Genomic DNA, 13,012 nt, shown 5'->3' with positions numbered 1-13,012 from the left:
GTTATTATGATGTTAGCTGGTTATTTTGCCTATTAGTTGATGCAGTTTCTTCCTAGCCTTGATGGTCTTTACAATTTGGCATGTTTTTGCAGTGGCTGATACCGGTTGCTCCTTTCCATGTTTAGTGCTTCCTTCAGGAGCTCTTGTAAGGCAGGCCTGGTGGTGACAAAATCTCTCAGCATTTGCTTGTCTGTAAAGGATTTTATTTCTCCTTCACTTATGAAGCTTAGTTTGGCTGGATATGAAATTCTGGGTTGAAAATTCTTTTCTTTAAGAATGTTGAATATTGTCCCCTACTCTCTTCTGGCTTGTAGAGTTTCTGCTGAGAGATCAGCTGTTAGTCTGATGGGCTTCCCTTTGTGGGTAACCGACCTTTCTCTCTGACTGCCCTTAACATTTTTTCCTTCATTTCAACGTTGGTGAATCTGACAGTTATGTGTCTTGGGTTGCTTTTCTCAAGGAGTATCTTTGTGTGGTGTTCTCTGTATTTCCTGAAGTTGAATGTTGGCCTGCCTTGCTAGGTTGGGGAAGTTCTGGATAATATCCTGCAGAGTGTTTTCCAACTTGGTTCCATTGTCCCTGTCACTTTCAGGTACATTAATCAAATGTAGATTTGGTCTTTTCACATAGGCCCATATTTCTTGGAGGCTTTGTTTGTTTCTTTTTACTTTTTTCTCTAAACTTCTCTTCTTACTTTATTTCATTAATTTGATCTTCAATCACTGATACCCTTTCTTCCACTTGATCGAATCGGCTATTGAAGCTTGTGCGTGTGTCACGTAGTTCTCATGCCATGGTTTTCAGCTCCATCAGATCATTTAAGGTCTTCTCTACGCTGTTTATTCTAGTTAGCCATTCGTCTAATCTTTTTTCAAGGTTTTTAGCTTCCTTGCGATGGGTTTGAACATCTGCCTTTAGCTCAGAAAAGTTTGTTATTGCCGACCTTCTGAAGCCTACTTCTGTCAGCTCGTCAAAGTCATTCTCCATCCAGCTTTGTTCTGTTGCTGGCGAGGAGCTGCAATCCTTTGGAGGAGAAGAAGTGCTCCAGTTTTTAGAATTTTCAGCTTTTCTGCTCTGGTTTCTCCCCACCTTTGTGGCTTTATCTACCTTTGGTCTCTGATGTTGGTGACCTACAGATGAGGTTTTGTTGTGGATGTCCTTTTTGTTGATGTTGATGCTACTCTTTTCTGTTTGTTAGTTTTCCTTCTAACAGTCAGGTCCCTCAGCTGCAGGTCTGTTGGAGTTTGCTGGAAGTCCACTCCAGACCCTGTTTGCCTGGGTATCACCAGTGGAGGCTGCAGAACAGCAAATATTGCTGCCTGATCCTTCCTCTGGAAGCTTTGTCCCAGGGGGCACCTGCCTGTATGAGGTGTCAGTCGGCCCTTACTGGGAGGTGTCTCCCAGTTAGGCTGCACGGGGGTCAGGGACCCACTTTAGGAGGCAGTCTGTCCGTTCTCAGAGCTCAAACACCATGCTGTGAGAACCACTGCTTTCTTCAGAGCTGTCAGACAGGGACGTTTAAGTCTGCAGAAGTTTCTGCTGCCTTTTGTTCAGCTGTGTGCTGCCCCCAGAGGTGTAGTTTACAGAGGCAGCAGGCCTTGCTGAGCTGCCGTGGGCTCTGCCCGGTTTGAGCTTCCTGACCGCTTTGTTTACCTACTCAAGCCTCAGCAATGGTGGACGCCCCTCCCCCTGCCAGGCTGCTGCCTGGCAGGTCAATCTCAGACTGCTGCACTAGCAGTGAGCAAGGCTCTGTGGGTGAGGGACCAGCTGAGCCACACAGCTCAGGATATAATCTGAGCTCAGGATATAAATGCTCAGGATATAATCTCCTGGTGTGCCGTTTGCTAAGACCATTGGAAAAGCGCAGTATTTGGGTGGGAGTGTCCCGATTTTCCAGGTACAGTCTGTCATGGCTTCCCTTGGCTAGGAAAGGGAAATCCCTTCCCAGGTGAGGTGATGCCCCGCCCTGCTTCGGCTCACCCTCCGTGGGCTGCACCCACTGTCCAGCCACTCCCAGTGAGATGAACCAGGTACCTCAGCTGGAAATGCAGAAATCACCCGTCTTCTGATCATGCTGGGAGCTGCAGACCAGAGCTGTTCCTGTTCAGCCATCTTGTAACGAAAGGCTTTCCTATTTTAAAATAATGGAAATTGCTTGGTAAACTCTTCTCTCACAATACATATAGTATTGCAAGCTACATTATAAAGTCTAGTGTCTTATTTTGGGTGGAAGTCAGGAATTATTTGTTTTCTTTAGTTTGTTTTAGAAATATGTTCAGAATCTCTCCCTGTGTGCTTTTGTTTGCCTTGACCATGGTAAGAAAGTGGAGTGGTGGCCCATCTGGAGTGAAGAAACTTTGAGCAAAGAGTTGAAGGACCAGCTCCTAGCACCACCTGTGGCCCTTGTGTGGTGGCCATGGACAGTGTGAACATGTTTTCCTTTGTGCAGTTAAGGAGTTAACAAATTCTTCTAAGTTTCCTTCCAGCTCAGGGTCCTGTTTTAAGCCTAACCATATATATTGGCTAAGTTATTTGGGGGGATGTTCAGGGGTTAGTGTGTGCATTTCTTGGTTACCATCTAAAGAGAAATTCTTTTTTCTTTTTCCCTTCTAGCTATTGTACACATGTGACAACCTATGAAGAATCAAATTATTCTCTGAGTTATCAGTTTATACTAAATCTCTTCTCCTTCCTGCTCAGAATAAAGACTTCCCTTCTCCATGAAGAAGTGAGCTTAGTTGAGAAGAAACTTTTTGAGAAAAAATACAGTGTAAAAAGAAAGAAATCAAGATCCAAGAAAGTGAGACGACATTGAGAAAATGAAATAGAAACTTTCTGGAAAAATATTTTAATAGTGATAGTAACATCAGATTTTAATTATAACATTCCAGAGAATTGTGGAAAATACTGCATATATATGTATAGACTCTGACACATATTTACATATATATCAAGTGTGCTTAGAAAAATGTATATTGTAAAGCAGGTGAGCTTCATTTGATTTTATTTTTCAGAGTATGAACATTCTAAGAGAAAGTTAAAACAATAGCAAATTGTATGATTGTATCCAGAAATGTATACTCATCGTATTTTAAAGCTAAATTTATTTTTTAAACTAGATCCCTTCATTATTCTTTATGCCCCAGAGTAAATCCCAGATGGATCAAAGATCTAAACATCATCTTTCATATGTAAAAATATAAAAGTATTAGTAGAAAACAAATATGAATGCTTTGATGATCTTGGAATGGCAAAGTCAATTTTTGCAGCATATGGTGGACAAAGAAATAATTTCTTTAATGTATCAATAGCTCTTGCAAAGCAAAAGGAAAAAAGCAAACTGAGTAAGGGATATGAAAAATTAGTTTTCTGAGGCTGGGCGCGGTGGCTCACACCTGTAATCCCAGCACTTTGGGAGGCTGAGGTGGGCGGATCACGAGGTCAGGAGATCGAGACCATCCTAGCTAACATGGTGAAACCCTGTCTCTACTAAAAATACAAAAAATTAGCCTGGCATGGTGGCGGGTGCCTGTAGTCCCAGCTACTCAGGAGGCTGAGGCAGGAGAATGGCGTTAACCTGGGAGGCGGAGCTTGCAGTGAGCCGAGATTGCGCCACTGCACTGCAGCCTGGGTGACAGTGCAAGACTCCGTCTCAAAAAAAAAAAGAAAAGAAAAATTAGTTTTCTGAAGGCCAAGCCAAAAAACATCATAGGATACTCGACCTCACTTATACTCAAGAAATACAAATTGAAATGAATACTGTTTCCCACATACTGGATTGGCAAAGATTATAAAGATGTGTAAAACCTGGTATGGACATTGGAAAATCAGGCATTCTTGTTCTGAGTTCATTTATGCATGCAACAGATAGCAACTCCTGTGCTCAGGCATGTTCTAAGCACTGGGGATACAGCACTGAACAAGACCCCCACCTTTAAAGATCATAGGTTCCAACTAGGTGAAAGCTGATAGTAAAAATATATATTATTTTTGAGGGAATTAAGTACAATGAAGAAAAAGCAAGAAAAGATAAATGATAAGGTAGGCCATTTTTTAAAGGGCGGCTGAGGGAGGATCCTCTGGGGCAGTGGCATTAGAGCAGAGACCAACTTGCCTGGAACACAGTAGCACGAGCAGCCATGCAGCCACCCAGGGGGAGATCAGCCCAGGCGGAGGAAAGATGTGCAGAGGTTCTGAGCAGGGGCATGCTGGATGCAGTCAAGGACTGGCAAGGTGTCCAGAGTGGCTGGAGCACTGTGGATAAAGGGGAGAGGGAGAGCAGATGGGCAGTTGGGATGGTAGAGGTTGCTCTGAGGTCATGGTAAGGATGACCTTACCATGGTTGGCTTTTTTCTCAAATGTCACAGGAAGCCACTGGAAATTTTTAAACAAAAGAATGATGTGATCCAACGTATATCATAAAAGTATCACTGACTACTTTGGTGAGTACACCGTAGTGGGGATGTGAGCAGTGGTTAGAGAGTTCATTTTGAATTGAATGTATTTTGTTACTCTCTACCTGTTTCACTTATTGTAAGGTTTTCTTTTTTCTTTTCTTTTTTTTTTTTTTTTTTTTTTGAGACAGGGTCTTGCTGTGTCACCCAGGCTGGAGTGCAGTGGTGTGACCTTGGCTCACTGCAGCTTTGACTCCCTGGCTCAAATGCTCCTCCTGAGCCTGACTAGCTGAGACCACAGGCATGTGCCATCATATCCAGCTAAATTTTTTATTTTTTGTAGAGACAGAGGTCTCAGTATGTTGCCTAGGCTAGTCTTGAAATTCTCGGCTCAAGTGATCCTCCCACCTCAGCCTCCCAAAGTGCTGGGATTACAGGTATGAGCCACCACGCCTGGCTGACTACAACTTTTAATATTTTTTAATTTTTGCAACTTTTTTTTTTTTTTGAGACAGAGTCTCACTCTGTCGCCCAGGCTGGAGTGCAGTGGCACGATCTCGGCTCACTGCAAGCTCCGCCTCCCGGCTTCATGCCATTCTCCTGCCTCAGCCTCCTGAGTAGCTGGGACTACAGGCGCCCACCACCACGCCAGCTAATTTTTGAATTTTTAGTAGAGATGGGGTTTCACCATGTTAGCCAGGATGGTCTCGATCTGACCTCGTGATCCGCCCGCCTTGGCCTCCTAAAGTGCTGGGATTACAGGCGTGAGCCACCGTGCCCAGCCTAATTTTTGTAACTTTTTATAATGAGACTTATACAGTGATTTAAATTATATACAGGATGCTCAGCCAGCACAAAGCTGTGGTGAGATTTGGGCCCAAGTCTCCGACTCCAGATTCCAAACCACATTTAAAAAAAAAAAATCACCTGCAGACTGCCTATAGCTTTAACAGTCTCTGTCTCCCCTTCTTCACATCCTTCGGGTGGAGAAAAGTTTGTGAATATTAAGTAAATTTGATTCAATAGACATTTTATTTTTTTGTAAAGATGATGGGGTCTTGCTGTGCTACTCAGGATGGTCTTGAACTCGTGACCTCAGGTGATCCTCCCACCTCTGTCTCCCAAAGTGCTGGAATTACAGATGTGAGCCACTGCACCCAGCCTGGTTTGGTAGTTTCTTAAAAGTGAAAATTAGACCTACCATGTGACCCAGCCATTCCACTACTAGGTGTCTACCCAAGAAAAATGAAAGCATGTTTCCACACAAAGACTTGTATACAAATATTCATAGCAACTTTATTTGGAATAGCAAAAAAAAGGGAAAACAACCCAAACAGCCATCAGCAGGTGAATGGATAAACACATGGTGGATATCCGTACAATGAAACAATGCTCAGCTGTGAAAAAGGAACAAACTATTGAAACAATATCCCTGTTCAGGAGCAGGATTTGGAGAATATAAGAAGCATATCTTTTATAATTTAAAAACTTGCTTTCTAAGATTTGAACTGAAAGATCTTTTTTGAAGATGAGTGTCATGGAATTGACATGATTTGAAGTGTTATGGCACTTCATTTGAATAAAAAAATCGAAGTTGCTAACAAGTTCCATGTACTGAAAAATATTGGGACAGAGCGCTCAAAGCTATGAAAAGTTTTGGGCCACCCATGAATATGAGATAAGATTAACAAGAGAGGAGAGGAAGTGAAAAATATGGCTTTCCATGCATTTCCAGTTGTATGAATTACCATTGAAGGCTAGTGATGAAATGTTACTCTCTAGGAGTCAGTGTTTTCACATCTAAAAATGGTATCAGTCATAGAAAAAGCTTATCTGTCTACTGCCAAAAAGGGAAGAGGGTAATAGCACATATTGAGCACCTACTGTATATTCAGATGAGGTCCTGCCATACGAAATTCAGTCCCCACTGTTCTGGGGGCCATGCAATCGTCTTTAGATAATAGGTGTGGGGCTGGGGGTTCCGCTGTGAAGTTACCTTCCTTCCCAGGGTGCTCAGCCAGCACAAAGCTGTGGTGAGATTTGGGTCCAGGTCTCAGACTCCAGATTCCAAACCACATTTAAAAAAAAAATCATCACCTGCAGACTGCCTATAGCTTTGACAGTCTCTGTGTCTCCCTTTCATTCGCATCCTTCGGGTGGAGAAAGGTTTATGAATATTTTAGTAAATTTGATTCAAAAGACATTTCTTGATTATCACATTGGTTCTCAAAGTGTGGTCCCTGGACCAGTGACATCAGCATTACCTGGGCACTCATTAGAAATGCACATTCTCAGGCCTACTCCTGACTCCCAATCCAGAAACGCAGTGTGGGTCCAACGATCTGTTTTAACAAGTCCTCTGGTTCGCTCCGGGCTCCAGGGTGGGACAGTCACTGGTGCTTCTGCTGGCTGGGACAACAGGGCCCCACTGTGGAACTTGCAGCCCGTGACCCCCTCCTAACGGCTCCTCTCAGTTCCCGTGGTCCCAAAAGCCCTCTGTCCTGTGCAGGGCTGCCCCACAGTGGCCTTCCACATCCTCCTGATAGCAGAGGCCCCCGCCACCCCCAGGGCCACCTCTGCAGCTGTGCCGCAGCTTCTCTGCCCAGGCACCTGCACTGACACGGAGCACCCTGTAGGTTGTCTGCTTGAGGCCTTTACCTAAATGCTTGCCGCAGCTGTTTCTAAACTACAAAAGCACACAATCATGAAATGAGGCAGAGGTGGGCTGAGTGCCACAATGGATGCCAAGAGGAAGAGAGATGGACATGGCGCTGGGAGGCTCTGGGCGCCACTGGAGGGGGGCGCTGAGTTCCCGGGCTGCCCCGGCTGGGAGAGGAGTCGAGTCTTAATCTCCTTTAAGGAAACATAATAAATAAACTACTTTGCCACTAGAGTGATTTATGTGTTGATTTGGGTGGAATCTCTTTCATGAACACATTTTATGTCTTTTTTAAAAAATTAGATTATTTCTTGGCCAGGTGTGGGCACAGGGTGGCTCATGCCTGTTATCCCAGCACTTTGGGAGGCCAAGGTGGGTGCATCACTTGAGGTCAGGAGTTCAAGATCAGCCTGGCCAACATAGTGAAACCCTGTCTCTACTAAAAATACAAAAATTTGCTGAGAGTTGTGGCAGGTGCCTGTAATCCCAGCTACTTGAGAGGCTGAGGCAGGAGAATCGCTTGAACCCAGGAGGCAGAGGTTGCAGTGAGCCGAGATCATGCCACTGCACTCTAGCCTGGGCAACAGAATGAGACTCCATCTTATAAATAAATAAATTAGATTTCCTACCACTACAGTGAAGCATAATTTTATGATTTAGGCAACTACCCTAAAGGGAAATAAAACTAAGTGAGATTCCACATGGTCTCAGTAATACCTGTAGTGCCAAATCAAATGCTTAGAGGGAGTGAAACAGAATGCGGCCGATACCTGTGGAAAAGAGTGCTTCAATTGTCTTATGTCTACGACCAGCCTAAGCTCATAGCCATACAAATATATATACCATACATGTGCTGAAACTAAGTTAAATTTCTTGTTTTTAATTGTCTTAAGTATCAAACTTGGATCATCAGAACATGTTGGAAAAACACGGCTCTGAAGCCAACTTATTAAGCACCTGTGCTGTATCGAACATTTTACATTTGTTCATTTAACATATCTAGATAAATCTACTCATTTACAGCTATAGTGATCCAAGATTTGGTCACAGCAGATTAAAACAAAACCTTTAAGTTAAAAATAATTTAAAATCAGTGAATATATTAATACTATGAGAGTCTTTGCCTATGAGAATACAGAACTTTGGCCCAAATATTTCATTAATCTACAGGGTTATATACATTTGGAGCACAGTTTTGTTGTTTGTTTGTTTTTAATCCTCTTCCCAAAAATGGGTTTCTTTAGGCAGCTCGAGACTCCTGTGTTAGACAAGAGGAAAAGGAGTGGGTGCCTCTCGACTGGGACCAGTGGACATTATTATGGGAATATACCAGTGGTGGCAGGTTGATGACCTTACCTCCCTGCAGGGTAGTATTTCTCTCTGGGCTCTCAGCAGGTCTGCCTGTCACTGCCACCCAGAAGTGGAGCCACCTTCTGAAGCCCAAACCGAGGAGGGAGAGCCCAGGGTCCTCTGAAGCCCAAACCGAGGAGGGAGAGCCCAGGGTCCTCTGAAGCCCAAACCGAGGAGGGAGAGCCCAGGGTCCTCAGGCGCCTCACAGCAGCAGGCCAGGAGTTCACCCACAGTGTCTAGTTCTTTGTTATCTTTTTCCCTCCATTGGCACAAAGCCACCTAGAAAAAAAAAGGAGTATTAATTCATCCCTCTATTCACACAAGAAGACAACATATTGTTTAAGAAAGGAGCATGATTTCCCGAATCTTCAGCAAGACCTTGAATACAGTTTCCAAAGTATGCCTGCCGTAAAAGTTCTGTGGATTATTATAAACTGCAGGTAGTTAAGAGTATGTGTTTTTATCTTGAGTATGTAGCTGGTGACTTTTTAAAAAAATTAAAATGCCTCTGTGTTCCTGAAAGCTGAGTAAATTCACACAGTATTAAGTCTCTCACAAAACGAATTCAAGCAGCTCTAAGTGTATGTTCCCTTGTTTCGTGCCCTTGTGAAGTATTTAAGCATAAAGAGCTTTAGTGCCAGACTTACCTGATAATATGCTATGACTTCAGAAGAGCTTACAAAAGAGTGCTTTTATTGACTTTATAAATTAAGAACCTGGTATTTCAGCTCAGTTGGCCTTCTGCCCTTCTGAAACAATCATTCCCTTCTGGGACAATTAGTACATGTTTTATGGATATTTGCGTTGAACTGGGTGACTTGTAGACACTCCCAAAGGAATTTTTAGTTAGAATACCACTTAAACGCAGTTGCCTTTTGTCACCATTGTCCACATTAATTTAAATTAAGTAAGTAAGTTAAACATTACCTACAATGAAAAAGGTGGTCTCTGAATTTTTAAAACTCCCCCCAAGGTTTAAAGTAGGAAAAAAATGTATTCTTTGCCATGTTCGAGGATAAGAAAATGTTGTAAAACATGAATACTTATTTTTACCTTTCTCTCCTTAGCAATTGACACCAGAATAAAAATCTCCCTGGAAAGGCTCCTCTGGTCCCAAGCGGTCACCTGCTCCGGCCCCAGAGCCCCCGGGGGTAGGGAGGTGGGCTCTGTGCCTCTTCCCCCTCCACTGTCCATCCTGCCACAGCAGTTCACAGGGTCAGCTCTTCCGCTCTAAAACTGGTTTTGTTTTTTGTTGTTTTGTTTTGTTGCAATTGCCCCGTGCTAAGTGCAGCCCACGGCCCTCATGTGGAATGGGAATCAGGTAGTAAAGTCAGTAACGTTGGTTTCGCCTGCCCCTCCTCACCACAGCCCAAGGGTCAGAGCTGTGGAATGGCCTCTTAGAACCCAGCTCTATCACGCCCTCCCATCTCCCACTGCTGCCCAGGAAGGGTAGGGACCCAGGTTCCTGCACCCCTCAGATCATTCTGTCTCCACTCACTTTCTTCAATTCCTCCGCACCTACAGCACAGCCTATTTTTGACATTATCATAGCCTGCTTATGTGTGTCCCGGTTTACTAACTAGACAGGCTTTCGTGAGACATGGCTCCTACAGAACCCTAAATCCAACAGATGTTCAGTAAATGCTTTGATGAAAGTAGTGATGAGAAAGGGGAAAATTACAAAAAGCTTCCCACTTTCTGATCAGCTACTGCTGTACTGTTTTCACTATTCAGTGATTTCACCATTCTGTGAATGGGCTCAGTTGTCTGCCTACAAATGTTGGTTTTGAGTCAAACTGAAGTTATTTGAAGACAGAAGGAGGAAATGGGCCTAAGTTTCGCCCCTGGCATTCCTGTGGCCATATCAAATATTTATATAGTGCTTAGAGTGGGCCAGGCATTTCACATGTATGGACTCTTTTATCCATACTTTTAGCAGCCCTACGGTCCTGTAATATTGTACAAAGGACGACCTGGAGACACACAGAGGTTCAATTACATCCCCAGGGCCGTGTTGGTAAGCATGGAGCCGGGCTCTGATTCCAGGCTGTTGGCTGAAGTCTGTGGGCTTGGCCAGCCTACCGTGCTGCCTCACCAAGACTCAACCCCTGGTGATGTCAGTTCGGAATCTAAGGAGCCCAAAAGCTGCTCAGAAGAAAACTAGATCATTTACAACTAGCATATATCCTCACCACCCCTCCTCCATGCCTCCACCCCAAACCTGTTCTTCCTCTGCCTTCCCTGACTCAGTGACAGCCCCGTCCACCTAACTGCGCCAAGTCATAAATCTCCAGCCCCTCCCTCCCTGTCACCTCCAAATCTCATCCTCACTTCGCTGACTTTCTACCACCAAGCACCTCTGGACTCCGCCCTCCTTCGACAGTCACTGCCCAGCTCTGGCGCTCCTCGTGTTCTCCCAGGGGCTGCAAAGCTCTCTCCCCTCCAACACACATTGCCCCTCTGCCAGTTATTTTCCCAAATCGGGTCTAAACCCACCCCCCCCCCCACACACACACACACACAATATGCAGCATCCTGCCACGGCTCCTGTTGCCTAGAGGCAAGAGACAGTGTGTTCTGGTTGAGCTATCAGAGTGTGGCCCCAACACTTTTCCCATCCCCCGCCCTGCCTTGCGCCCTCGATCTCAGGCAAGCCATGGCCTCTCACACCCTGAGGCCTTTGCCTGTGTTGTATGCTCTATCAGAAATGTCCTTCTCTCTCTTCTTCCTTTAGGACTCTTGCTCTATGCCATCTCCCTTCAACCCTCCCTACCTCAGCTCCCCAAGCAGAGTTCATGGTTTCCGAGCACAGAGCTCAGACCTCCGTAAGGGCATGCACCGTCTGTGCCACATGCCCGGGTCTCTAGATGGAGCCTCCTTGTGCTGGCCCATGAGCTTTCTGTGCACACAGATGCCAGTACCCACAGGGCAGGTAGGCACTACGGTTAGCGCTCCCTCCCCAACCTGACAGCTTGGTAGATTTTAAGATTAAGAAACTTGAGATCTTACAGGAAAAATATCACAACGATAATAGAGGCCACATGCCAAAGAAGCATATCTAGGAAATGTTACACATCTAGTTTGTAATTACAAGTTTTATACAATTAATTTCCAGTTACCAGCTCATCAGAAACTGTCCAGGTTTGCTCTTCTCTGCATTTTCAATGCAATGACTACATTTATTTAGCTTTATTAAGAATCCTATGCATACTAAGATTTGGCTTTTGCATGTTACCTGGTCCTCCATCTACACGAACAGCTCTCTAATTTCATGTCAGTTAGTGCCTGCCGTCTGCTGATCCCCATAATGGCCCCAGAGCAGAGTAACTTGAGGTTTTATGATGCCTTGAGGAACTTTTATTAAAAGGACCACAATACCTAAGTAAATAATGCTCAAGGAGCTCCCCAGTTCTAAACCAGGAGAGCATGGTTGTGCCCATGATAATTTCAGGCCCAACACACACAAGTCTCTGCCACTCCTGAAGAGCAATCCCAAAACTCCAAGACCTGCTTCTGTTCTTTTCCCTCTGATGCTTATCACAAAATTCTCCTGATTTGGCCAGGCACGGTGGTTCACGCTTGTCACGCTTGTAATCCCAGCAACTTTGGGAGGTCAAGGCCGGCGGATCACCTGAGGTCAGGAGTTCAAGACAAGCCTGGCCAACACAGTGAAACCCCGTCTCTACTAAAAATACAAAAATTAGCTGGGCGTGGTGGCAGGCGCCTGTAATCCCAGCTACTTGGGAGGCTGAGGCAGGAGAATTGCTTGAACCCAAGAGGCGAGGTTGCAGTGAGCCAAGATCGTGCCACTGTACTCCAGCCTGGGCGACAGAGCTAGACTCGGTCTCAGAAAAAAAAAAAAATCTCCTGATTTTTCCCTTTACCTTTTTTCAACCTCTAGCTCTTCCTTTTTCTAATCATCACCAACAGTGATGCCCACTGATTTGAAAGCTCCTGTGCTGTATGGAACATTTTACATTTGTTCATTTAACATACTAGATAAATCTACTTATTTACAGCTATAGTGATTCCAGATTTGGTCACAGCAGATTAAAACAAAACCTTTAAGTTAAAATTAATGTTAAAATCAGTGACTATATTAATACTGTGGGAATCAACTCAAAAGTACAGATATTGAAATCAGTAGTATCATGGTTTAGAAAAGACATAGCAACATGGGTTGCAAAAGGCTCAGACTTCAAGTAAGGGAGCTGGCAGCTGGGGAGGGATTACTGTAAAAACACAGTTAATAAAATGTCAATTTTGGCTGGATGATTTAATCCCTCTTTGCTTTTTCCCTACCTATAAAGCAAAGATAAATCTCTCTTGTACTAAAATGTGGTGAGATGCTCCAACAATTTTTTTTTTTTAAGATGGAGTTTCACTCTTGTCGCCCGGGCTGGAGTGCAATGGCGCGATCTTGGCTCACTGCAACCTCCGCTTCTCAGGTTCAAGTGATTCTCCTGCCTCAGCCTCCCAAGTAGCTAGGATTACAGGCATGCACCACCATGCCCGGCTAATTTTTGTATTTTTAGTAGAGACGGGGTTTCACCATGTTGATCAGGCTGGATGGTCTTGAACTCCTGACCTCGGGTGATCCACCTGCCTT

The 13,012-nt window shown here is 44.5% G+C and overlaps 1 protein-coding gene across 2 annotated transcripts in view; it reads left to right on the top strand.

The window, feature by feature from the left end:
• TAF1B (TATA-box binding protein associated factor, RNA polymerase I subunit B) overlaps positions 1–3,223 on the top strand; it is a 93,867-nt gene extending 90,644 nt beyond the window's left edge. For both annotated transcript variants that reach the window (XM_024927717.4, XM_024927718.4), the window contains exon 15: positions 2,614–3,223. In XM_024927717.4, coding sequence (XP_024783485.2) covers positions 2,614–2,815 — 202 coding nt within the window. In that variant the 3' untranslated portion in view covers positions 2,816–3,223. The remainder of the gene's footprint in view (positions 1–2,613) is intronic.
• Positions 3,224–13,012: the final 9,789 nt, after the last annotated feature.

This window comes from Pan paniscus, chromosome 12, assembly GCF_029289425.2.
Source record: "Pan paniscus chromosome 12, NHGRI_mPanPan1-v2.0_pri, whole genome shotgun sequence".
NCBI lineage: Eukaryota > Metazoa > Chordata > Mammalia > Primates > Hominidae > Pan > Pan paniscus.
The sequence above is the reverse complement of the archived record's forward strand: the minus strand, read 5'-3'. Positions and strand labels throughout refer to the sequence as shown.